The sequence below is a fragment of the Periophthalmus magnuspinnatus genome, chromosome 10, assembly GCF_009829125.3.
Source record: "Periophthalmus magnuspinnatus isolate fPerMag1 chromosome 10, fPerMag1.2.pri, whole genome shotgun sequence".
NCBI classification, from domain to species: domain Eukaryota; kingdom Metazoa; phylum Chordata; class Actinopteri; order Gobiiformes; family Gobiidae; genus Periophthalmus; species Periophthalmus magnuspinnatus.
Genome location: NC_047135.1, coordinates 26,915,748 through 26,942,099, shown reverse-complemented (window position 1 = coordinate 26,942,099; position 26,352 = coordinate 26,915,748). Strand labels below are relative to the sequence as shown.

Sequence of the window (26,352 nt, the reverse complement as noted above, 5' to 3'; positions counted from 1 at the left end):
GCTTTAACTGTGTTGCTAGTCCCATGATAGCTTTTCCGTAATCAACATCATCACAAGACCTTCCAAAAAATTAGTGAAGCTTTACCACTATCCAAATCTGGAACAAGGTCACTGTGTACCAGACAATCGCGCCTCTCACTTCTAACTTCTAACTTCTCCTGAGCCAGCAGACTTTACGGCAGTTTTTTTTTCTTTCTTTCTCTGTGTCTGCTGGGGGCATCGCCGAGCTATAAGTCCCCGAGCAGAATTGATCGAGCGCATCCATTAGTCGAAGATCAAATTCTCCCACTGTCCTGCGTCTTTAAAGAATAGCTCAAATAAGCACTTTTCAGTCCTGTTCAAATGCGATTGCACCAGCTTTACTGTGCTGATGTCATTGTATGATGTAATGTGGAAACACCCACTTTGACAGTGATTGAGGTGGGGACTGCAGTTGGAAGCAGTTGCTAATTTTTTAAGCTAGGCTGTGGCAATAAAGATTTTTACAGTGCAGTTAAAAAAATACATGCAAGTCCACTATTTTTTCCATTTGTACGGTATTTTTCAGCATTGCGTGAGGTTGCATAAGACCTTGTAATGCCAAATTGTGTTAGTGGTGCAGTCTTGGAGTTTGTGATGTAGAGATTTTTAAGAGATTTTTTGGTTTAATTCACAGATTTTGTTGATTATCTTCCCTTAATACAGTGCTTAAGGGGGGGCGACATGACAGTAAAAGTGTGTGATTTGTTCCCTGTGATGCTGTGCTACTATGGTGATATCAATATGTTGTAACACAGCGCTCAGTCTGTTTATTGCAGCTGTAAAAAAATAATTTCCCACCCACTCCCCATAGACTTGTTGAAAAATGTAATATTAAGAGTTTAAAACCAGTCCCCCCCAAAAAAGTTAAAATTCTGCTAATGTTTTAATAACGCAACAGTTTCAGAACCAGATTTGAAATAAAATTATAGGCACTGTGGTTGTTAGTTACCACATAAGAAGGTTTCAACCATTTTTTTTTACTAAAATAATTGGTTTTGAGAATTCTATGGGGAAAAAGTGACAATTTTCTTTCCTGAACCTCAACGTGGGTGGGCACTTTTGAACTCTATTGGTCCGATTTTGTCATGATCTGAGTGAGTGACAGGTGGATTTGACCAATCACAGGGAAGTGTGAACTTCAAGATAATGAAAATGAATGATTGCGATTTAGTCTAAGAAAATTGAAATGCAGGTTTTTGGGTTTTTTTTGCATATTGTATTAACAACTATACCTTATGTAGTCATGATAACACACTTTGAAGCACGATACATCGGTACAGAGAAAAACTGCAATAAACGATAATATTGAAACTACTTAATGTTACTGATTAAAATTAAAATAAACCAAAATAATACCCGCAGACCCACAAATTTGGTTTTTCATGTATTTTCATGAGTAAAAACAGGTACAGCACCTTTTGTCTAGACTTATTCAACCTTCTACACCTCAAATATTTTCGTATTACAACTAAAATAACAAAAATCTCCCAATTTTTGCAAAGAAACTGTGCACACGTTCCAGCTTCCATATATAGCGATAAGTAGATATTGTAATTATTGTGACAGGCCAACTAGCTTTCACTTTTTTTATTCCTGCTGTATTTCTTGTCACATATCTGTCTACTTTGCTCTGCCTTACAAACCACAGTGAAAGTATTGCATCACATGCCCACACATGACTATGACAATTACTGCATAACTGTGGGCCAGTTGTGTATCTTAATGTTCTATACATTTGCATTTAAAAGCCCGCAGACAACACAAAAGAGAAGTTCCTCCTCCATGTCCAACTCAATTTTCTGTCACCAAAGCATTGTTAGATATAAAACCCATAAAACCACAGATAAATGCGCTACGGGTAATGAAGAAATATTACATTCAGTACCGAAACGGACTCTGTGAACTTAATTATATTTTTTCAAACGCTGCCCAATTCTCCACTCAACCATTTGAACTGATGGAACATAATGGCCACGTTTGTGTTTTTGACTTTAACTAATTTATTACTGCAAGGTTGAAGTGCTTATCAGTTAAACGAAAGCCTTTCAGTACAAAATGAATGTTAAAATATCTGTCCGCTGCTGGCATAGCTCCTCTTCTGTTCTGCCCCATCTACTCCACAGTGCACTTTGCATGTGTTGAAAGCACACGAAATCAAGCTTTATACTCAAATGGCCAATTCAGATAGTTCAATTTGAAGTTTTATGTTAAGTTGAGTCATGATGATAGAGAGAACGAGAATGGGAGCGCGCAGTATGCAGGAAGATATTTTTTCTTCTGTATTTGAGCAAAATTTGTCTTTGCCTCAGTCCAGATACAGATATTGTATAAGCAGCTCTTGAGGTCAAAATATGTCCGCTGCGTGTTTTCCTAATTATTCTATTGTCCAATATCAGGAAAAAGCGCTTATAAACTCATCGTTGAGAGTAATTAAGATGCCCGGAATGCATAAGGTAAGTGAGGAATAACTCTGGACCACTGCAAATCATTTAAAGTGAACTATTTTCACGTTTTAAATGAGTAAAAATCAGGTACAGCGCCTTTAATGCTTTCTGTCTGGAGAGTGGAGCAAGGTAGATATGGCTGGCGCTGCATGGGCATATGAGTCAGCTGTTGTCAGAGTGGCTGTAAGAGCTCGGACTATGCAAAGATGCTGAGCAGGCTTCCAGCGGATCGACTGGGCTAAAGGAAAAGATGGGGCTTATTTACAGTGAAAGCAAACAGTGGGTTTCAAGGTATCATGTATGCTGCAAGTCGGAATCGCAATTTGAATGGTTACAATTAGCAAACCACAAGAAACGCAGTTATTTGAGTAACATAATATCAACAAAATCATGTCTAAAACCTGCCAAGCCTGTACTTTAAACATCTACAAACATGCTCTGAAATGCATGGGATTCTTGTATTCGTTTTGCAGTTCGGATTTTAGTATTCTCTCAAATGCTGATGCACCTGGACGTGTTTAAAATGTGAAGAATCCTACTACGGGGCCATGAATAGCAGGGTAATAGGTTAAGGGAAATTCTGTTTTACATAGGCCTGTCACGATATGAAATTTTGAAGTGCGATATATTGGCGATGTAATATTGAAACTACTTTATGCCCCTGACACAATAACCCTAAAGCAGCATTATACCCAAAAACTGTCCCAAAAATATGAGCTGCAATAAATTAACAGTAGAATGAAATACATAGGTAGTTAGATTATATTTGGGAGTCATAAAAGTTATTTATTCAACCCTCGACATCTCAAATCTTATCGTAGAACAGAAAAATGCCAAAAAATGCCTTACTTATTTACTACAAAGAAAAAAATACCCATGATAAATATTGCCCCCCCAAAACGTACTGTTCCATAAATCATGCATTCAATGATAACAGTTTTTGTTACGAAAGACAGTCCTTCTTTGAACAGGAATGGGAGCTTTAGACATCATCTATCTCCTATTTATAACGCTATCCTCACACCTAAATCAAAACAAGGAAAACAATAGGGCTCGCCAGTATGCTAATATGTGTGAGAGCATCCATTAGGGGCCTGAATGGTTATGCTAAGTATGATTCATAGATTAGATTTAGTTTCAGTGTAGTTAACGTCTCCCTTCAGAGAGTGTCCACCAGTAATCTGACCAGAACTGAAGAAGCGGCTTGGATGAGCGGCAAAACGTCTTCTTTCTTCGCTATTTTTTTGCCCAGTTGCCAGATTTGAATTTTTCTTTTACTATGGATCATGCCTGGACGATTGAGGGATTACACAGACAAAAATCAATATTGTAATTATCATGACAGGCCCAGTTATAGAAGGAATATAGCATAGTCAATTTTTGTACGAGGTGCTACGCCAAACAGCTTTGTTCATTTCAGTAACAACCTCTCTTTGCCCATAAACGTGTAAAAAGGTCAGTGCGTTCCATTTATGATCCTGGAGCTGACCGAGTGGCTGGCCTTAATGTACAGAGTGAAGGCTGCAGGGAGATCCAATCACTTAGACACACTCGCCGCAGATGGAGCATACAAGCCTTTATGTAAATGTGTTCTGGACCATCTCTCCGAGCAACTTTTTCCCCGAGTAAGCAAAAATAGTTCTCATAGAAAGTTGCGAGAGCGTTGGAAGTGGGTGTCGGGACGTGAGTGTTGCTGGAGCGCTCTCAAACAGTGTTCTTAGCAATTCAAGTGAAGACATTTGCACATGACGTTCTTGGGGATTTTTTTAATATAGGCATTGCCATTTCTATTTAATATCAGGGAAATAAGCGGAGACAGAGTTGGAAGAGTTGATATGAGGTGAAAACAAGAACAACTATTAGCCAAAGCCGTAATGGTTTGCAGAAGCTTGAGATGCAAACAGTGATAACAAATCCCACTGAGCTAACAGCTAACGCATAGCTACTGTATGGCTACTGCATTGTCAAACAGACCTTATCAGCTGCTAGCATGATTGCCACGCTGTTAACCTAAAGACTGATTGCTTATCTTGCTAATGCCACCTTGATTACAGTTTACTGTGTAACTTTTCTGGTGGGGTGGACCTGTTTGTCTTCATGGGGATTGTTTTGCCTAGAATGTTCCTCTGCATTTCATTAAATGTATCTAACGTGCATTTATTCAATTACAAGTGTACCTATTGCAAAGTATACCTTGAAAAACACACATTCTTACAGTTGTCAGCTCGCTTCTTAACAGATCTGACCAGTAGCTTGGTTTCGCTTGCTTTCATGGAGATAAATAACTTGTAGACCATGCCATACTGTGGAACATTCCAGACATAACAATAACTTTGAGACTTTAACTAAATGGCAAACCCTTCACCAAAAATATGACACAGTAAAACATAAAATGACAAGAGAGATTTATTGCAAATGTCTGAACAGATTTAAATAAACATTAGGGCTGTTGTTGAATAAAGAAATTCTTGGTCGACTCAAGACATTTCCTGCCAATTTTAGTTTTAGTTGACTAAAAAGGGGGCATGTCAAAACCTCTCAAAACTGTCCAGTAGCTCTTTGTATCTGACTCAACTCTACAAAACAGCAATTTATATAAAAAAAAAAAGTCTATACAGATAAAAAGATTAGCTCAGTTAGTACAGTGTTTGTCCACTGATGTGAAGGTTGTGATTCCAGCTCCGAAAGGTGAATGCTGTTATTGTGTCCTTGGGCAAGACACTTAACCCATCTCGCGCCCCAGTGTCTGCGTACACTGGGGTATAAATGGGTGAGTGGTTCCTTGATGTAAAGCTCTTTGAGTGCCTTGAAGGTGGAAAAGCACTATATAAAAATGTGACCACGTGAACATTACTTCAGCTGACTCACTCAATGCCTTCTCCTTTCTGCTGCAGTCCCATATATATATAAACAAAAGAATTAGTTGACTAGTAGTAATTTTGGTCAACTAAAACTCCATCGACCGGTTACGTCTGAAGGCCTACAGCACTAATAATAAAGACATCATATAAAGACATACGCCCGTCTTCAAACATACTGTTCAAGGCATATGTTCTGCCAAAACAAACACCGACTCACTTTTTTTCACATTGATGACTAATAGTAATTTTAACATTGCCACGAGCAAGACTGTTTCACATGGCATTTAAAGGCTGTTGATTGATTTACAATGTGAACAGCGGGGGAAACATACTCTTTATATTGCATTCATTATGTAGCCGAATTGAAATATCACTTTAGTTTCACCATAGGACATTAATAATCCATCTAAAAGTCAATCTCCTATTCCAGTAAGTACACACCTATTCAACCGGACTCAATAATTTTACTGCGTTTATGTACTGCGCCTGTTCCAATGCGCATGTGTCAATATTTTCCATTTTCTGACAGTGAAAATCCGTGACTACAAATCAACTGGGGGACTCTTAGATGTACTCAACCGAGCTTTTAGCCATGCATGTTTGGCGAGCATGTAGAGCTGTCACAATAACAAATTTTGAAGTGAGATATATTGCTGAAGAAAATATAGACGATACAGGAAAACACTGATTGATTGAAAAAAAACAACACATGAACTGCAATACTATCCCACAATCTAGAATGAGTCCCAATGATAAATATCGACCTCCATAACTTAAGGTTCCATCTAACATATACTGAACGATAAGTCAGTATAGTAATTATTCCGACAGGCCTACGTGCATGTTTCAAATTGGTTTACTGGCATTCAGTTACCAGTATATCCACTGAGCTGTGAAAATGTGTATTACTGGAACGGTGCCCAGTTTTGCGGTGCCCACTTTAGACGTCTTCACTAAATTCCCAACTACACTGCAGATGGCATCCAAAACCTTGCCCTACCTCCCCCCTATTCTGGACTTAGCACTTGGCAAACACTTGTCCATATGTCAAAACAAAAATACACTTAAGATCTAGGACGGTAATGTTAATAACTATATCCATCTATCATGCAATACAGATGGAACGATCATTTTTGGGGGTTGGTGCTTATCGTGGATGCATTTTCTTTGTAATATTGGGTACTTTTGTTTAATTTGAGCTGAATAAATAACTCATTATACATTATGCTACTGCTACTATGCATGTTTTCTTAAGGATCTTGTATATTTATAGTAGTTTTCGGGGGATAATCCTAAATTAGACTTATTGTGTTGCATAAATTACTTTCAGTATTATCACCTATCGCCTATATTTTCTTCTTCAGTATATCAAACTTCAAAATGTGGTATCGTGACAGGCCTATTGAGATCATAACATACTTAAATTCTGCCAAACTGCTACACAACCTCTTTGGACTTCCCACTGACTTCCCTTTGTCGGTCATCTTTGTCTTTTGATTCGTCACCGGTCCCAAAAAACACCAGATTGACAGAGAAGAATGACCTTTTGTTTGGCCGTCTTGCTGTCAGAGTCGATTTGATTGTCTCGGTATGTGACGTTGTTCGGGCAAAGAGGTTTCCATTCACACTCATGTTTCGGATGGGCACGTCTTTTGGCAGGGCTCCCAGATGGTGCAAGCAGGTTCTCTGTGGGCAGTAAAGGCTGATGGGGTGTGTGTGAGAATAAGCAGCAGAAGCATGAATCATTGCGGTTGAAAGATTTTCCTGAGGCTACTTTCACTTTCTGTACCCAGACCTGAAGCTTGATGGAGGGGTTGGACAAGTGGACAGAGTACTTGTTTGATGAAGAGGGTTTACTGTCCATCCAAAGATTTCAAGATTGCGTAGTTTTTCTCCCTTTTTTGGAACGAAAATCAATTTCTGTTGGATAGAAGTCATTTCAAGATTTTCCCACTGAGCTGGTGAAATTTCGCTGCTTGAGTCAAAGAAATGATCAGATTTGAGCGACGTTTCAATACTGATACTTTGGAATGTCTCAGTAGATTGTAACAGGAGAAGCCGAAATGGGAAAATTGCTGTTCGAAACATAACCGTGCTCTGTCATAACTTGTAAATTCATTTCGGCTTTTGCAGAAATACAAACTTATGTGAAATGTGTCATGTGCGTGAACATAATTTATAGCAGTAACTTGTGACCTTTTCATTATCTTACAAATGTTTAGTGATGTTAGTTTAGTTCATAGCATTTGCAGATCTGGAAGCTTAATGTGTCCGTGTAATTGCGAGCTGTTTTATAATTCTGTGTTAGATTTTGCATAGTCATTGCACAGTGGCCTCATAGCAAGAAGATGAGTTTTCTTTTCTCAACCCATCAAAACATGAACACTATTATAGGCTAATATTCCATCTTGACGACCAAGGACCAGGCTTAAGTTCTAGAAATAGGTTCTCGGGTGCTGGACTGAGGTTGCCCACTGCTTCTGACAGGTTTTCCTTACACACGGGTTCAAGGATGGGTCAAATGCATGACACATTTACCTACGAGGACAATGAACTCTTTGTAAAATGGTGAAATAGTCACATTTATATAGGGTTTTTTTAAGGCACTTCACATCAAGGAACCACTTACCCATTCACAAACACACACTAAATAAGAAAGTGAGACAAAATAGTATGTTACATCAGCTGTGTGCTTGCTGTAAAGTTAATTGTTGATTGTTGAACACCACAGTCTACGATTATGGCAAATTTGAGTGACATTTCAAAGATTATAATCCATTTAAAAAGTGATATAACTCTCATATTACAGACTCGAACACAAGGTGATAGCTGTTTTTAAGCCTCTACTCATTCAGCCTCCTGTGCTATTAAATTTGCACATCTCACGAAAAGTTAGAACTAAAAATTGCATTGCCATCCTTATACTTTGGGCTGAGTGCACCTCCCTGCTAGGCCGACTCCTCATGTACTTAAGGATAATGAACTCGCTGAAATGCATGCCGAAAATGGGAGATGTCTAAAAAGCTTGAAAATGCTTTCGGAGCTACAGGGTTAGCAACGGGCCGTTGAACATCCAAAAAGAACTCTCATTAAAACCAAATTTAAGTATTTTATGACAACGTTTACAAGCAGTGTGGGCTCCATTAGGGAGGAGTGGTAGTTAAAGACACTGTCCCATCAAGCGGAAGGTGACCTGTTTTGCCTGTAAAAAGCTACGGATGCCCCAGAGGTTTCCACGCAGCGCAGTTTTCATACGGATTAATTGAATTGTTCTACAACTTTTAAATGTTTAATGACCCCACAGCCAGATTAAAATGAGATTCTGAAATGCAATATCATGGCCAGATGAGCTGAAGGCGGTCGACAATATTAGGGCTGCTTTGTTTCCATTGGAGCACTTCAGGGCAAGAGCAGGTCAGGTTAGGTTTAATTAAGGCAATGAAACTAATCCCATAGCAAAAGGGTGGACTTTATGATTACACTGAAACAAACATAAGATTTGCCCTATGCAAACAATTGATATTTGGACTTGCAGCGTAACTAAAACTAACAAACAGTATGAGTATTTTAGTTTTTTCTTAAAGTGGATGTTGTGCGCTGTCTGCAACTAATTACAAAGCAATTTATCCCCTACAAACCAAGAAGTGTGTTTTTGTTAGCATTAATGTGAAGCCAAAACTCCACTTTGGCCTCTGAAACTTGTGAAATGTGCGTATAAACTCATTGCGGTTAATGATTAAGTTTCTAAGAATGTATTAGTAGCCTGAAAGTGAGGAATACCTTTGGACAACGCAATTATTAAGTAAGCCTTTTTTGCACGGACCACCTTTTAGCAGCGGTTTCCTGTCATTCTTGGCTCCGCAATCCAGAATAACTCACTCAAAAAGTGGTTATCTGAGCCTGTAGAATTCTCTTGGCTTTATTTTAACGCTGATAAAATGCCACTTAGCAAGCGTCCAACTTCCTTGTTTTTGTTGTTCGATGTTTCAGTTGCCAGTATGAATACCACACCCCCTCTTTTATTGCTGAAAAAACATAGCAAGAGCAAAGTTGAGCTGCAGCATGTAGGCTTTTGCATTGTAAAAAAAAAAAAAAAACTTCACATGTACACCCACTTGCTAATACTCTTGTGAATCCACAGGTCAAAAGGTCAGTTAGCACTAATGGCGTTTGGTAATTAGCTTGTTCAGATCCGCTGAATTCTTATTTTTCCTTTCGTTTTGGCCACTCATGCATTCGGTACTGTCTGGTTTCATCATCACAATGGAGGACAAGGATTTAACCTGAACCAACAAAATACTATTCCATAAAATACGTCTACATCACTCAAGAAATGTGTGTTGTTGCCTTGTCCATAAAGTTAAACATTGCTTGGCTTGTGTTGCGCATCGACAGAAGTTAATGTAGCATTTAAAGCGCTACATTTTTACACTTGGCTGGGTATTGATGGCACTTTAAAAAACAGATTGTGAAACTATCCAGCCAAACCAATCTTTCTTTAACAATAAATGGCCCGTACACATTTTTTTTTTTTACATGCATATGCGAAATTTAGAACATTTGTCTTTCCCCAGTACAAATACAGTTGTCCCTCGTTATATCGCGGTTCACCTTTTTGCGGCCTCACTGTTCCGTGGATTGCAGAATGCGTTCAGCTTGCCAAATTTACATAAATGTTGGATCGCAGTGTGACTCTGAAGTGCTGTGTGCAAGTTTTCTCCCCGACAAAACCCACAATGTCGATGAAACGTTCTGCACCGACAAAGGCGCCTACGAAGGTTTAAACTTCGAGTGTTTAAACAAGAGAGAAATGTGAGAAAATGTGAACGCCTGTCTGAGAAAAGTGTATAAAGTGTGTGGTGAGGGGTTTTACAGCTGCAAAACATATAACAATTGTAAAAATAAAGCTGACTACTTAGCGGTTTTCGCCTATTGCGGGTTATTTTTGCGTCCCGTGTTCTGTCTGCATCTAATTATAAAGCGTTTTACTGTATGATAATCAGGAAGTGTGCAGTTTGCGTGCTAGTTGTTGTTGCGTTGTTGCTTCACCATGATGGCAAAACTCCACTGGTCTCTGAAAGTTGCGAAAAGCACTTATAAACTCATCATGGTGATTAATTAAGATGTTCGGAATAAGGTTGTTGTTAAGATTTTAATAGCAGTGAGAGTTTTGTTTAGGAGTCGCACGGTTGCTATTTATACCTTCTCCCAAGGCTAAACATCACACTTGATTGGAACCTTTTTATTTTTTTGTCAAACAGGCCTTGTGAATTATAAATGAGTGTGTCCTCTGAAAATGCTTCCTCAGAGCTCATATCCCTGGCCCTGCTAATAGATGCATTTTGGATGGGATCGTATTTAAACGCCTACGCACTCCCCTCAATTGAGACTGATGAACTGACAGCGGCGCGCCTCGGGAAAATCATTCTGGTTTTCAGCGCGACCATGGGGTGTTGCATCACGCCAGGCGAGATTTATCAGAAGGCAACATCAAGAGATAAGCACGGTTAACACGGAGAAGACGGAGGCAGATTGGAGAATGCACAGTCGGACATCTTGTTGCGTTTAGGAAGGCCGGACAGCGGTCTAATTCTTTTGCAATTTGGAGCAAAGTGAGGGATAGCGGTGGGTTCAGTTAAGTTCTTTAGGGAAGAGACAAGCGGGTTTGTCTTGAAATGGCACAAAACCAAGTTAAGTAGCAAGTACGCAGGATATAAACATCAATACCCAGACTAAGGAACGTCTTTCAAAACTAGATATTCATTTGAACAAGTGCCAAACAGGCCTGTCACGATAACACATTTTCAAGAGGAATTTCAGAGGGACTTGTTTAAACTGTATTAAAATCAGCTTACCTTGTGTTGTAGTTCCAGCTAATTCAGTTTATTGTCAAATTGTGTTAAAGAAAGCTGAGATAATGTCGAACATGAGTAACAGAGCCTCAGTTGGAGCAGTGCCTACAGTTAGCTTGACACACCCAGGGAATGTTGTTGACATCAGCTGCAAAATATCAATAGCATTACTTTGTGTTGAAAATGGGAAAATTGTGTTTTTAAAAATATCAGTAGCCTTTTCTTTGTTATTGAAATCAAGTTTGATCTTTTAGTGATGTGACGACACCACAACAACTACTACAGCTACTTCAAAACATTTCTGTAAGGTGGATTTGTTAAATATAACAAGACGCTACTGGTGATGAGATGGGGATAGAATGGCTGAGGAGGCTGATGGTTCTGCTGCAGCAATGGAAATGAGGTATAGGTGGAGATATATAGCTAAAATGGTTGAATACTGGTGAGAGAGAGTGCATTTTTATGAATGGTTGTAGAGCTGAAGTTAACATTCTATGATAGTTGACAGGACCAGATAAGTGTCAAGAGCAGGGAGAAGGTTGAAAATACAATCCTGTCAGCTTTGTTTGCACTTCAAAGCTGAGACTAAACCTGGCAATAAACCTGGACTAAACCAGGACTAACCGGGACTACACCAGGACTACACCAGGACTACAACATTTGTACAACAGGATCAAACAAGGACAAATGTGGATACAGACTTTGTGGTGCTAACGCTGACTGTTCTTTCTCCTCCCTCTCTCTCAGATGTGTCCTGGTGCCCCTGCTCAGCGTGAAGCCTCCTCCACAGGCCCTCTTCCTGCTGGTGGACTCCATAGACGAGGGCTGTCAGCTGGGGGACGGGGAGCAGAGGACCGCCCCCGCTTCACCCAGGACCATTGCCGAGCTGCTGGCCGCTCACCATGAGTTCCTGCCCCCGTGGCTCCTGCTCATCTGCTCGGCACGCAGGCAGAACAAGGCCATCACCAAGTTATTCACAGGTAGATATGGTTATTCTATAAGCTGGTTTATTATTGTTTTTGTTTCGTTTTTTCATTTTTGTGCTTTGTTAACAATTAGTGTTGCCAAGATACAAAAAATTCAGACTGGATTTTGATACTAAAGAATAGACTCCAAATGCGATATGGATTTTAATGCACAAGTACCATATTATAAGTCACTCTGGAGTTAAAGTTAAAAAATACATAATAATGAAGAAAAAATTTGGTTGTCAGTGTGACTGTAACGAAGATGTGAAATTATATAGTCAAATGTGATTTATATTCCACATTCCGTACAACAAGTGTGACTTGTAGTCCGGAAAATACGGTAATCATTTTAAAAGGTCTTTTACTAGAGAAAAATTATTTTCAACACAAAAAAGTTTATTATTCAATTACTTATTATTATTACATTATTCAATTACTTTTTATTATTACACTAGTTCTGATGAAACTCAAGATGAAGTTCCAGTTATATGATTTTTTTCAGTTTCTAGTTTCGACACTAGTTGTAGTATCAGTTAGTATTTTGATACTTTTGACAACCTTATGAACAATAGCAATGTCTTTTTAAAGTTTTTCAGTGTCACTTTTTTGGTGGAGTGTCTGCTACCTGCTTGTCTCCATGTAGATGTTATGGCTTCACCTGGCATGTTCCACAGCATGACATTAAACATATCCATCATGTATTTATTCAAATCCAGATGTTTCAATCTTAGAAAATTGAGTTGAAAAACATGCTTTTTTACAGTGAGCGGGATCGCCTCTCCGCAGACATGACCTGTGCCGTTAGATACCATAGTGTGGAATATTCCAGGCAAAGCAATAAACATCATGGAGACAATCAGGTCACCAATCTTCTACGTTTGAGTACGTTTAAATAGTCAAATTTGAGGAAAGTGACACCAATAAATTACAAAAATGACCAGGTTTGTGGCCTTATATGCGCATTATCATTTGAATGCATTTTCATAAAGAAATCAAATAGTGTAAAAGACAAAAACATTGGGACTGATTTGCTTCCTGCCTTATAGTGATCTGATATGAGTCGACACCGCGATACAATGCGATCTTTGCACTTGTCACTTCCACTCTGCGCGTCTGTCTACCTTCCGAATGCAATCCATTTCACCTGCACTCTGCTCCCTCACTCCCATTATAATGCATATTCAGCTGTGCTAATTGAAACGGCTGTACAACATCAGGACATGCCCATAAGGATTAGGGTCATTGCTTAGATCACTCCACCCCTCCCACCCCCTGCCTACTTTGGACATCCCATAATACCACTTTACCTTGCTGCCAGGCCCGGTGCCCACTACGCACTGATGAGCTGGCAACGCATGAATCAAAGCTCGACTGCGAGGGCGGACAATTCGTGGGTGATCCCTTTATACCTTTTTTTTTTCTTTTTCTTTTTCTTTTTTTTTTTTTTGGGAAGCGTTGATGTGGGAGCTCGTGACCTTGGAACGCCTTGTAAATCGTTATGTAATCGTATCCGCAGCAGATGCAGGTTCAAGGCCGGGCCAGCTGGGCTCCTCTCTTAATGATTTTATAGAGCGGTGTGGGGGGGTTAGTTAGCGTTTTGTTTTTGGGTGTGTTAATGGGGCATTATAGAAAGGAAAGATTGATGAAATACAGAGCACTACTTGGGTTCTGGATTTTACTAAAAAAAATAAATAACGATTGAAAAACTATTCCTCGCTTTCAATATTTATTCATGTATAGAACTTTGTGATTCTTTTTGACAAACTCTGGTGTTATCAAGATCATTAGTTTTGTATTTAAGTTAGTTTAATAAAAACATTTCCCGCTTAATGTACGATTTAAGCTGAGACACTATAAATTAAAGGCACAGTGTGTAACTTTCTGGACTGGCACATGGCAAACTGGCAAATATTTAAAACCACACTACGGAACATTCTCCATGGATATATTTAAATTTTATGTCATACTCTGAAACATTAAAGGTAAGATTATTTCACCTTTCTTCAAGCCACATAAGAGTCAGGTTTGTGGAGATGCAAGCCCGCTCACAGTAAGGCTGCATGTTTTTCAGTGCAATAAACAACCAAAATGATAAAAAACATGTTTTTATTTTAGTCTTTGTTTTTGTTGGGGTTTTTTTTGGCTAAAAAATGACACACTCTGGCTTTAAATGGTCTAGCTGCTGTGTTTTATTTTAATAAGTCCCTGTGCATTGCCATTGTCCTGAAACAAAATGTCCAAATGAAAGTCATGCTTAACCAAGTGTATTATCGTTATGTAAAAATATAGCTCTGACAAAGCAATCTCTTTTTCACTTCTGCTTAACCATTAGCACGTCTCCTTTAGGCAACCACTACTACCATTTACCTTGCCGTCTCAAATAGAAAATCCTTAGTGCTTTGTGGTTGTCAGATCGGCCTAAGTGTGGCTTGGATGTGATGTTAGCTGACACTAGCCCAGCGCTGCAAGCTCAGAGCGTGCCGTGGGATGTCGCGCATCGAATTCCACAAACCAACTGTGATCCAAGCTGCCTACTCCCAAATCGCTCAGACATGGGCGCCCACTCCATCCTCTTCAACATCAAAGTCTGTGTGAAAGAGCCAGATAATACCCAAACTGCAAAGATTTCCTTGGTGTTTCCCCCTCAAAATATTAAGCTAGTATATTTACAGTATGCTGAAAGTAGCCATGGAAGTCAGAGTGTTGAGAAATTAGCAACGTTGTCGTAGCGATTTTTAATTTACAACAACATATTATCTTATCTTGGTGAAAGGTACTCAAAATGGTGCCTGTAAACACTAAGTAGAAGCAATCAATCCACGGGTTACAGCTACTTGTTAAATGTAGCTCTGAAAGAACTTTTTCCCATTCAAAAGATGTAATATTTAGGTTTATATTGTTAATCGCTATGGTAACGGTCCTAATTTTTGATCATTATGAAACCCATGCATAGATTGCGTGGCATTCTAAATTTGGATGACATAATTTCAGATGGATGGGAGGGATTTATGTAACTTTATACCGTAAAATTGGGTTTGAGTTCACATATTTGACATTATTCTTGTGGTTTTAAGTCCATTCTTAGCTACCACCTTTTATTTGTAGTCAAAAACATTGCTTTAGTTTGCTGATAAAGAAGATATTTAACTTTTTGTTGTTGTTTTTTGGTTTCAAGTGGATAGACCCAGTAACGGCAGAGGCAACATCTGTGTTCCTACAGTTTAAAGACAGTTTCTACCTCACAATTCCGACCTACCACCCACCACAATTTTAGCTTATGAACCGTTTATAATGTTGTCATGTTACTTAAACCCAATCTATTCTCAATGGATTTTGAATTAAACCCTATTTCAATGCAGCTATGTGAGTTGTCAGGATGTATTTAAGCTTCATAGAGGTGACAGCTTAGCCTTTAGAGAACTGGTATCAGTGATATGCAAATATGTGTTTTGCTTTTTTATTTGTCAGCGCTTTCATGCAGGTATTACCAGGGGAGCTCTGTGATTACCTGGTTTCCTTTTGCACGTCTTGCTGAATAAACTGTCTGCCTTTTTTGTCTGATAAAGTTTGAAAAAAGCTAAAAATTAATCTTGAAACAATTTGCTAATTTTCTTTTTACAGACACTTTAATGATAGCCAGTCTCTCGTTACGATTGGTCGAATTGAACTTTTTGTTTTCTTAGGGAAAGTAACTTGAAAACCACTGAGGTAGACATTGTTTTTGTTGCAAGAAATGTACCGTATATTTGGACGCTCTTTGCTTCAACAACATCCAGAGCTGTAACTAAGTGCTGGAACTAAGACGTTGCATTGTTTTGTTTTGGCTGGTTGACAAGGAACACTCAGAAGAGGATTGTAAAATGGAATTATAAAATTGTGGCTTTTCTTTTCTCTGTAAAGCACTTCCAATCTTGTCGTAAACTGACATTTGGTTAAAATAAAGACATGAGGGAGGCTGTGTTATATCAACTCTATTTTGCTTTTGGCTTTCTTACTGAATACTCAATTTAATAATGCTATCTTTTTTTTGTTTATTTTACATTTTGAATAATTGTGTTACCTTACTACTGAGTTATCCCACTCAGTTGGCCCTGTATCTGATTTTTCCCATGTATTTCAACAAAATTCATCTAGCCCCAGTACAGATGTTTTGCATAAGCAGAGGTAAAAATAAGTCTGCGGTGTGCTGTCTGCATCGAATTTTAACGTGCGCTATTGTCCGATAATCAGGAAGTGTGTGTTTGCATGCTAGTTGTTGTTAGCTGTAACGTCGCAGCAAAACTCCGCATTTATTTCTGCAAGATTAAAGTTATAGCGATACTGCAACCCTAGCTGGATGTGGCCTAGTTACATTTACTTGCTTATTTTCTCTTATCACACTCAAGATATAAATATAAAGTTTAAATAAATAAATTGTCATGTTTTCCCATTTAAATATTTTATGTTTTTTGGGCATTTGGACATTGAAATAGATCATCTTCAAACTCAACTTTGCTTTGAATGAACATCAAATAAAAACATTTTACATAATCATATCCACTAAGTCTCAAGTTAACTGTACTTCCTAATGTTGTATAACTCGAACTTCACATATTCAAACTACTGAAATTATCATGATGTCTCATTTGAATCCACTTGTTTATCTTCTTCAAGGGACATTCTAGACCATCAACCTATTTGCTGCACTTTTGAAAGCCTTTGTCCGGTTCCATTCAGTTTGTGCATTACGACTCCTTTAGGCCAACAATAACCCTCCGCTCTCCTCCTTCGGGCCATGCTTTTAGCGCCGTTCCTGTTTTGTCTTCACTTCACTTCTCCGCTTTTAGTTCTGCGCTGGAAATTCTTCTGCAAGACTGGTTGTTTTTTTCCCTTTTCACAGATAGCCACGAACACTCACCTACGTACTTCTCCGTTCCATTAGCTTTTTAGCATAGCGTTCACATCTTATTTGCGCTGCATTGCAAATAGAGCTTCTCAGAATCAGAAGAGTAAGTGTCAGTTGGGCTGAGCAATTTGGAAAATATAATTTATATATATCTATTTGGATATTGGAGGGTATGGGCCTATATAACTCAATGGAAGTGAAATATTAGTAGGCTTGAATGAGTTATCTTTGGTGCTCAGACCCCGGCAGAAGACATTGCGATGAAGGGGCGTGGCAAGTTAAAGGACGATTAGGAGATATCTTCCCTCTGGGCCCTGGACTGTGGAAGTGGTAGAGGTGAGGCAGAGGCGAGTGAAGGGACGATGAGATGATGAGATGATGGGGAGCCGAAGGGGTGTTGGGGAGGAGGTGTGGCGTCCGCAATAGGGGTTTAAATTTGGCAAACTGTGTGCTGGTTGGAAGAAGAGGAGGTGTGGCAAGCGGTGGTGAGGAGTAATACTGTAGGAGGACGTGATGAAGGCTGAGGAGCAGGTAAACTCTGGAGAAGCGGTGAGAGAAGGCGGACTTAGGTCTTCCGGGCTGAATTGACGCTAGCTACATTTGTTACGGATTTTCTCCACAAACTTTTGAACCAGGTCAACAAATTTGCAATCTGAGAGTTAAACAGTAGAGATAGCGATATATCAGCCCGATGTTTGCCCTTTTAGCGTATTGAGTATTGGTCTTAAATCCCCATCACAGGTCGATATTTTGTTTTGGCCGTCTTGGCACTGAAAGAATATGCATAGGGCTTTATCTTAGATTTGGTCTGTGGGTGAGTTTATAGTAAATTTAAATTACATAAATAATTTGGGGAAAATAATCAAAATCGGCCGTACATATATATATTATTATTTATTTATTTTATTTTTTTTTAATTTAAAAACACCTAAAAAAATGTACTATTCAGTCCAATCTTTATTAAATATTCCATAGAGTTTTGATCTGTCCTCCAGCTCAGTCAGGATTCGAGATTCCTAGGATATTACGTGAACTCAACCTATTGACATTATTTGCATTGCGATTAGATTTGCTGCTCAAGTTTTAATAATAAGGTTTTGCTCAAAGTTCACATTTTAAACGCGTCCAGAGGAACTGACAAAAAGACTGAAATATGAACTGACAAACTAATACAAGAAATACATTTCAGAACCGTTTTTATGCTGAATAAAATGATATGTTGTTGTTTGTGGAGGAAATTATGGTAAACCCTTTCAAATTGCAATTTCGATTCAATTGCAGTGCCACTAAAAATATCCGCCATATTGTTTACAAGCCACAAATGCCAGCGACCGGGCTAGCAAGGCCAAACCAAGTCTATTTTGTCTGGGCGGAGGCAGTATGGCTTTCCGAGTGTACTTTTGGATGGGAACTTTGCGGTTCTGTCAAAATAGTGTCAATAAAGTGTAAGGGACAGACTGCTGACCGCAAGGCCGCTTGAAAAAGGCAAAGTTGGAATTGATGTTTTGTTGTGTGCTTTTAAAATGGAGTTAAAAAGACAAGGTGAGGTGATTTCGGACTTGTCGAAGAAAAAAAAATCAATACGGCAATTTGGGCTCAGGCTTTGTTGTGGCTTTTGTCCGACGTTTTGATGTCATCCATAAAAGTAGGCAACTTTTCAGCCAGTCGTAGAAGTCAATACTGAAGTTTATTTGGGGAGATGTAGACTGGCATTTTGACTGTTGATCGACTTGAATATGGGATGGTTTTGTCCGCTCTACCTCTCGATCACAGTGTCGTCATTGATTGCAAATGTGCCACTCCTAACATTTAACTATTGACTTTACATAATAAGTGATATATTGATACAAAGAAGAAAGCCGTGTGTATTACATGCACAGAACAACACTGTATAAAATGTATTTATAAGGGAATACTTCATAGACTGCAGGAATATCTCACTTGCTTGTTGAACTTTGGTACAAGATTTCATGATTGTCTGAGTCTAAAAACTGAAATGATTAGAAAATTAGAACTGAAATGGGGAAAAAGCGTATTGTTATTTTACTATAGTACAAGCACATGCAAAACTGTATATATTGGTGCCACAAATGCACTTTGATAATCTGGTGATAAGCATTTATACTCACACATGCGCCAGTTTTTTAATGTTTTAAATTGACTTGTGTAGTTACCGGTATTTGTTTGTGTTTGTATCTTTCTATGTTTTAAATAGGGTGCCCATGAAAATGAGAGTCTGAATACACTTATTGGGCTTTCCCTGTTTAAAAAAATGAAATAAATGCATTAAATAGGACTCAGAGTGGTGATAAATACTAGGATACACATGCACGTATACAAGAGTAACAATTTTACTGGATAATAGAAAAAGAAAGACTGAAAAACTGCCAGATTTTTTTTATTGTGACCTAAAATAAAACTTACTGAAACTTATATGTTCTTTGAGTGGTTGGTGGGGGTGGATCGAAGTACAAATTCCATAAGACAAAACGAGAAAAGATTTAGACGTAACCTAAACAAAAACATGACGAGATATTTTTTTTCCACAGGGTAGAGAAATCTCGTGTTGTTTTGATCTCAGGACATCTGACACAAGCACTAATCTCTCCATAGTGCCAACCCGCCTGGACAGATCAGAATTGCATAGTATGTAGTGTATCGCATGTGCTTGGATTAGTGTTGTCAGCTTCAATACTAAGGAATAGACTCGATACTCAATACCGATTCCAGTACCACGATGATAATAGTATTTTATTTTATTAGTTTAGAATGTCATTTTCAACATTAAATCATAGTACTTTGTTTAAGTTACCAGGCAGTCTTATATCTGTATAATCCCTCAGTCGTCCATGTAGGTTCCATAGTGGTCCACGGACATATACTAGTCTCTGTGGTACTTATACTTATTCTGATACAGCTCAAGATCATTCAAAAGCTAATCAGGAGACGTTGCTTTCGATTCCTGCTCAGACGAGTATCTAGTTTTGATTTGATTGCGATTGGTATCTGTTTTTCGATACTTTTGTCAAGCCTAGTATGCAGTATGTCCCATGTGCTTGGATCTATTACTCATGGCTAATTTGTACGGCAGAAACGTGTAGCTAGTTTGAATTAATCTCCTTGAAGTTTTTTTTATTTTTTTAACTTTTGAATTTCTATTTACTTTAGTCTAGTCAAAAGAATGTCCATACAGATCCATACAAAGCCTGTTTATTCAAATGCAACAGTGCGAGTTCTTCAGTTGAGTCACAGCCCATATACTCACCCGTGTACTCATTCCTGTGGAGCAGACTCCACTCTCTTTTCTCAAATGTTATTTTCTGTGTGTTTCACGGCATGGAATGTGCTTTGGGAAGTTGTCAACACCTCTGAGACCGAGCAGGAAGACCCAAGCATTTTAACTTCTGCTGCTCGAACTCTGACTAGCATCCGTTTGGCTAATTCCTTCCAAACAAAGAGTGTTCTGTGTGAGCGGAGGAGGAGGAGAACTTGGACATTATCTTTGACTGACTCACATTATATGATTAAGTCTCTTCCTCTTTGAAACCACGCTTTACGCTTTGTCTTAATGAATGCAGGTCATACTTGTGGGTCATGTAGTGTAAGCTTAATGTCCCATGTGGCATAAGGCAAGCTTTTTTTTTTTTTCTTATATAGTGTGGGTACAGATGCATAGGGCAACTGGAGTGGAAACACTTAGGCAGCGATTTTGAGGTTGGAAGCCAGTTAGAATGTGTGCCAATTTACCATAGCTCGAGGCAGGATGGTGGGTAAGGGGTAGGGGAAGTTGGAAATGGGGGCGGGGCGTCTAAATGTAACCTACTTCTTGGATACCTCTCATGCTTTCTGTATTTTAGATTAGTTAGCTATCATATTCTATCATATTGCTTATTAAGCATGATTGTCAGTATGTTGTTGTTAGAGATTGTGTTATTGAATGTGTGGCCAAATTTCAGAGTATTTTTCTTTTCTCTCTCTTTCTCTCTTTCTCTTTGGCTGCAGGTCTTTGCTTTGAGTTTTTGAGTCATATGAACCAGGTTTAAAGGTGCATTATGTAACTTTTATAGGGGATTGCCTGCTACCTGCTTGTTTACATTAACACATTATTGCTTTAGCTAGAATGTTCACAGTATGACATCAAACTTATTTATTTTGCATTTATTTAATGACAGGATTTTCTTGCTCAAATATAGCTTGGCATTTACATTGAATGGGGTCACTTCTCCACAGATCTGACCTGTAACTTGGCCTTTTGGCATTACCTGCTTGTCTTTATGGAAATAGACACATTTAGTGACATATTGTTGAACATTCAGGGCAAAGCGATAACATCTCCATGGACACAAGTGGACCCCCCACCAGAAAAGTTACAAAGTGCACCTTTAACTGGTAAATAAATACTCAATAATCTGGGTGGATTTCTTCTCCTATCAACTTAAAACTTTGGGGCTTTGGCTTTGGTCATTTCTTTAGAAAGTAATTCAAAGAGTTTTAGAGAACAAGAATGGCATCAAATTATAATAAGATATAGAGAATAATTATAATAGTGCATTGCAGCAGATAGCACTTTTCCAGACGCTCAAAGTCGCTTTACATTTTGTGCCTTATTCATTCACTTCATACTCAGTGGTACTACTATTGTAGCCATAGCTGTCCTGAGGCAGACTGACAGAAGTTAGACTGCGAGGCTGCGGCATCAGCCCCTCCGACTACCCCCAATACTCACACAAACCACATTCATACTAGACTATGTGGGTGAAATGTCTTGCTTAAGGACACAATGACAGAACACACAATTTCACTGTCTCTTTACAACTTGCCTGAAGTCTAAAGCAGTACTTTTAGTGATACAGAAACAGGTGAAAGTGGGGCCTTGAAAGATTACAGTTCCCATAAACAGTTGCATACCTCCACTGTGTTACACCATAATATGAAAACGCAGTCATCATTTTGCATTCTTTGGCAGTTTTATCTCAATTCTTGTACTTGGTCCCAGGGGGGCACTTGGCAGGCACCAAGGCGGGGAGGAGGGGGTTAGGGTGACTATGCCAAAAAAAGCCAGCCACACAAAAGCGCCCATAAAACGTCCCGTATAATGTGGTGTAATTAAGATGGTGGTATTCTTGGCTTAGTGTTAGGAATGCACAAGCTTGGACCACTTTGTAGAGGTGGCACGAAATACTTTTTAGTCATTTCCTTTGCTAAGATGACACATGCTACCTAGGATTTCAAGGGGTCGGATAGCATGGCGCGCGGGCTAGCGAAAAGACGTTGTAAAAACCAAAGTATTTAGTTATAATAGAAGCAGCATTTGGAGGAAGTGGTTGAACTTTGAGGAGGGTCCTTGTAGAAGAATGTTGACTCATCCAAATCTGGAATAGATTCAAGTGAGTTTCAAAGAGGAGAACTTCCAAGAATCTAGGGGGAATATTTGGGATTATAATGCTTGTTTCATTGCAACATAGAAGGTCAGATGAAAAAAGTTAAACTAACCAATTCCAAAAAAGTAAAAAGAAAAAAAATTATCTATCATATAAACAAAATGTGGTCATTTTTGGCGACTTGAATAAATTGTCATGGTTACATCCCAAACAACCAGCTCAATATTTATAAAACTTGGAAACCAACTTTCCGTTTGCGTCAGCTAAGTACTGAATGTAACCAAATTAGTGGTAGCATAACGTCTATCTAGCATAATAAGTATAATTTCGCTTAGTTTAGCATTGTAATTTGTAATATAAAAGTGATACTGTTAGCATGGGAAGATAAAAATAGCTCAAAATATCATTGTTCAGTTACCGTAGCAATAAATTTGGCATGCATGAGTAACTGCAAGTATAGGTTTTACATCAGACGCCTTAATTCTGTCACCATCTTTGAATATACGACTTAGAACTGGCTTTTGTATCTTGTATATACGCGGTAAGGATGGTTCGATATGGATCTTTCTTTGAGACAATACCAATAATCGATATTTGTGTTGCTGTTTTGGCCAATATTTGTCTTTATCGGTTTTAAGCTTTTGAAATCTCTGACAAGAACCACGGATTTGTTAAGTCGTAGTTATATCACGTGATTGTGTAGGACAAACGGAATTGGGCAGTGCAGGAAAGGTATGGTGCCAATTATTTGCAATATGCCCAATATTGGACCGGTACCCCATCCCTAATCCCCAATTGCTATTCATATTGTTCAGCAAAGTCCATGTAAGTACTTAATCCTATACAGTTCACACCCACTCCAAAGTATAGGGTCCTCTTGCCCCTTTGCTGAGTAAGTCTTCCCAACCCATCCCACCTCTGCTTCGCCATGAATAGCTCTTTTTATGCCCACCTACCATGAGAGAGGCCTGATTTACCGCCGGCTACGACAAACCCCAAAAAGAGCAGAGCGCCCCCCTCTACCCCCACCTCTGAGAGCGACCCTTTGTCCCAAGAGCGCTGGTAGATCGAAGTGAGCCAGACCGCCACGAAAAGGTCACCCAACTTTGAACATGTGTTTGTATGCTTTCTTTTGGTCCGGCGCTAGACCTCAGCACAGCCACCGCTAAAACGCCTGGCCCCGAGACAACCAAAACAAGACCGTAAAGCCGGACAGACAGTTTATTTCTTCTGCTGTGTGGAGGGGAGACTGAGATGTGCTCCACTAAATGACATTCTGTGGGTTCAATTAGACTGCTGCATGCGGAGGTTTGTGAACACTAAGGCCGGGTTTGAGAATAAACAGTGAAATAAAACGCCGCTGCCTAAACAAAGTATAAAAAGACACAGTTTTTTACTTTGAAAAGACGTAATGGTGGCCTATTGTGAGCTGGCTGACCATTGTCTGGCTGTGTGTTTACATAGAAAGTATAGGCAAACTTCTGCTCAGGTAGTGGTTTAACAAAACAAAAGAAATGCTGTTGTTAAAATGTATTTGGTTCTTCAAAAGTAGTGATATATTTCAGATTATATATTGCACGTATTGCAAAACTGTGAGATTATCCAATCATGAGCTGTGAATAATATCGAATTGTGATGGACTGTGATTCTGAGCCCTACTTATTGTATTCAATTCAAACTAATTTTATGTATACAGCACATTTTAAAAGAACTTCAGCTGACTAAAGTGCTTTTCATAAAAAGTCAACAAAAACAACTATACAGATAATATAATACATAAGCAAAGAACAATAAAACACCAAGATATCCTTTTTATCGAGTATTAAATGCCAGGGAGAAGAGGTGGGTTTAGTCTAGTCTTAAACTGCATTAAAGACTGAGAGGATCTGACAGGCAGAGGGCGCTGTTCCATTGTCTGGGTGCTGCCACAGAAAAGGCTCTGTCGCCTCTGGTCTGGACCGTCAGGAGCTGATCAGCTGACCTCAGGGCTCTGGGTGTAGGGCTGCAGTAACTCCCTCAAATAAAGAGGACCCATAGAGTGCAGTATTTATTGTGAAAGACAGATTTTTTAAATAATATTTAGAATTACAATGTGAATTCTACAAATATTTGATGTAAAGAAAAATTAGTTGCAAATGAGCCCTAACTACATCACTTGTGTGTCTAGATCTTATATTAATTTCATGGTCAGGTACTAACAACATTAACATTCTGAGATTGGGACCAACACCATGGTGAACTTGTGGTCAAAATATCAGGCTTCATGCTTTCTCACACAACAAAAATACCATCCTCCTCACTATCAGTTGAATGTACAAACACTGCAGTTTGCCAGTTGCCGGATGAACCAACCGTTTTGAAATGTGGTCTATATATTTCCCATCAAATCTCATTCTATTTCTGTTCAGAGCATTGTGGCAGCTTCCAATAATATGGTTCTTGTATTATGTAAGAATTGAACAACAGAACTGACTATATTCCTTTTAAAAATACACATCCAGTTCTCTGCTCTCCTGCACTTGTATCTAACAGCAAACGAAATAGCGTATCTCCTGAGAACACATCCAACAAATAACTACCAGTGGAAGAGCTTAATGGAGAGAATCTTCACTATTGATTTTGCGCTACCCTCTACAACCACCTAACACTTTGTAAACCTCGATATTCGATTAGCATACATCCTGCAGTTCCTGAAATAGGTTGGGTTCATATGACATCACCACAGTCTGGAATCCCTGTAGTTTAAAATTGAGCTGGAGGTCTAATTCTAATGGAGATTTTTGATGTTTAATTGTCAGATTGCAGATTTGTTGACCTGGTTCATGGTTAATATCTTTGTAATTTCTGGTCCTAGCCACAGATAGAGACAAAAAAATGGCATAGGTATACTTCACTAAACAAAAGTGAAGTATTTAAGGACTTTAAAGGTCCTACATTACATGAAAATTGACTCGTGTGAGTTTTAAGCCATGTTAAAATGCTGTTACCTCTTCAAAAACATACCTGGAGTTGTGTTTAGTTTCATTTACACATTTGAGTAACTCTTTCTCATTAGTCCCTCCACATCTCCAAAGCTCAAAATGCTCTGTTCCACCTTGTGATGTCACGAACCTGTAGCTTAAGTTAATTTTAGTTGCATTTTACCTTGTGTTCAGTAGAAATCGGCAATTCCAGGGCTGAAATTCTCCAAATGATTCTAGTGAAGGTGTTTCTGTATTACCACATGACATCACAAGGTGGAATAGAGTGTTTTCTGTTTGAGAGAAGAACTTAGTCTAAATATTCAGGGTTTGTAAGTGAGTGGTTTCTTGATGTAAAGAGCTTTGATTGCCTTGAAGGTGGAAAAGCGTTATATAAAATGTGACCATTTACCATTTAAATGTGTGTGAATTCAACAAAACACAACTCCAGCTTTGGTTTTGATGAGAAAACAATATTTTAACCCAATCCCTAACAAATACTGACCAGGTTTCATGTTTGTGATTTCTATTTCTATTTCAAAATCAGTAAACCGCCCTTATCACCAACTTAGATTATAACATCAAATTCTCGAACACCAACGTAACTTTGCACTTCTCATATTTATTTATATCCATATCCATGTATAGGATGCCGTTTGTGAGGTCGAAAGCTTAGCCGCTCTTTGGATGGGCTGTAGACTGTAATCCAGGTTGAGAACAGTAATTTACCATGGAGCAGTCTGACAGTTGGGCAAATTACAGGTCTTCCATGTCTGCATGTGTTACACCTTGTGCTCCAATGCGGTAACATGATGCCCAAAAATGGCGGCTCAAGCACGCTGGCCTCTTTCATTGCCAGGTGATGCCCTTTGGTATGCGGCGTGCCCCTATCTGAAGTTTTATAGACAGGTTTTCTTTTTTTCTGGGCAAGGCAGACACGGAGCAAGACTTGTCAGTTTTTAATGAATGGGTTGGTTAAT

At 38.8% G+C, this 26,352-nt stretch overlaps 1 protein-coding gene across 1 annotated transcript in view; it reads left to right on the top strand.

The window, feature by feature from the left end:
- The window catches only part of ankrd50 (ankyrin repeat domain 50), a 74,724-nt gene that overhangs the window by 25,297 nt on the left and 23,075 nt on the right, over positions 1-26,352 (top strand). The window contains exon 3 of the mRNA XM_033973934.2: positions 11,926-12,158. Within this exon, the coding sequence (XP_033829825.1) occupies positions 11,926-12,158 (233 nt within the window). The remainder of the gene's footprint in view (positions 1-11,925; positions 12,159-26,352) is intronic.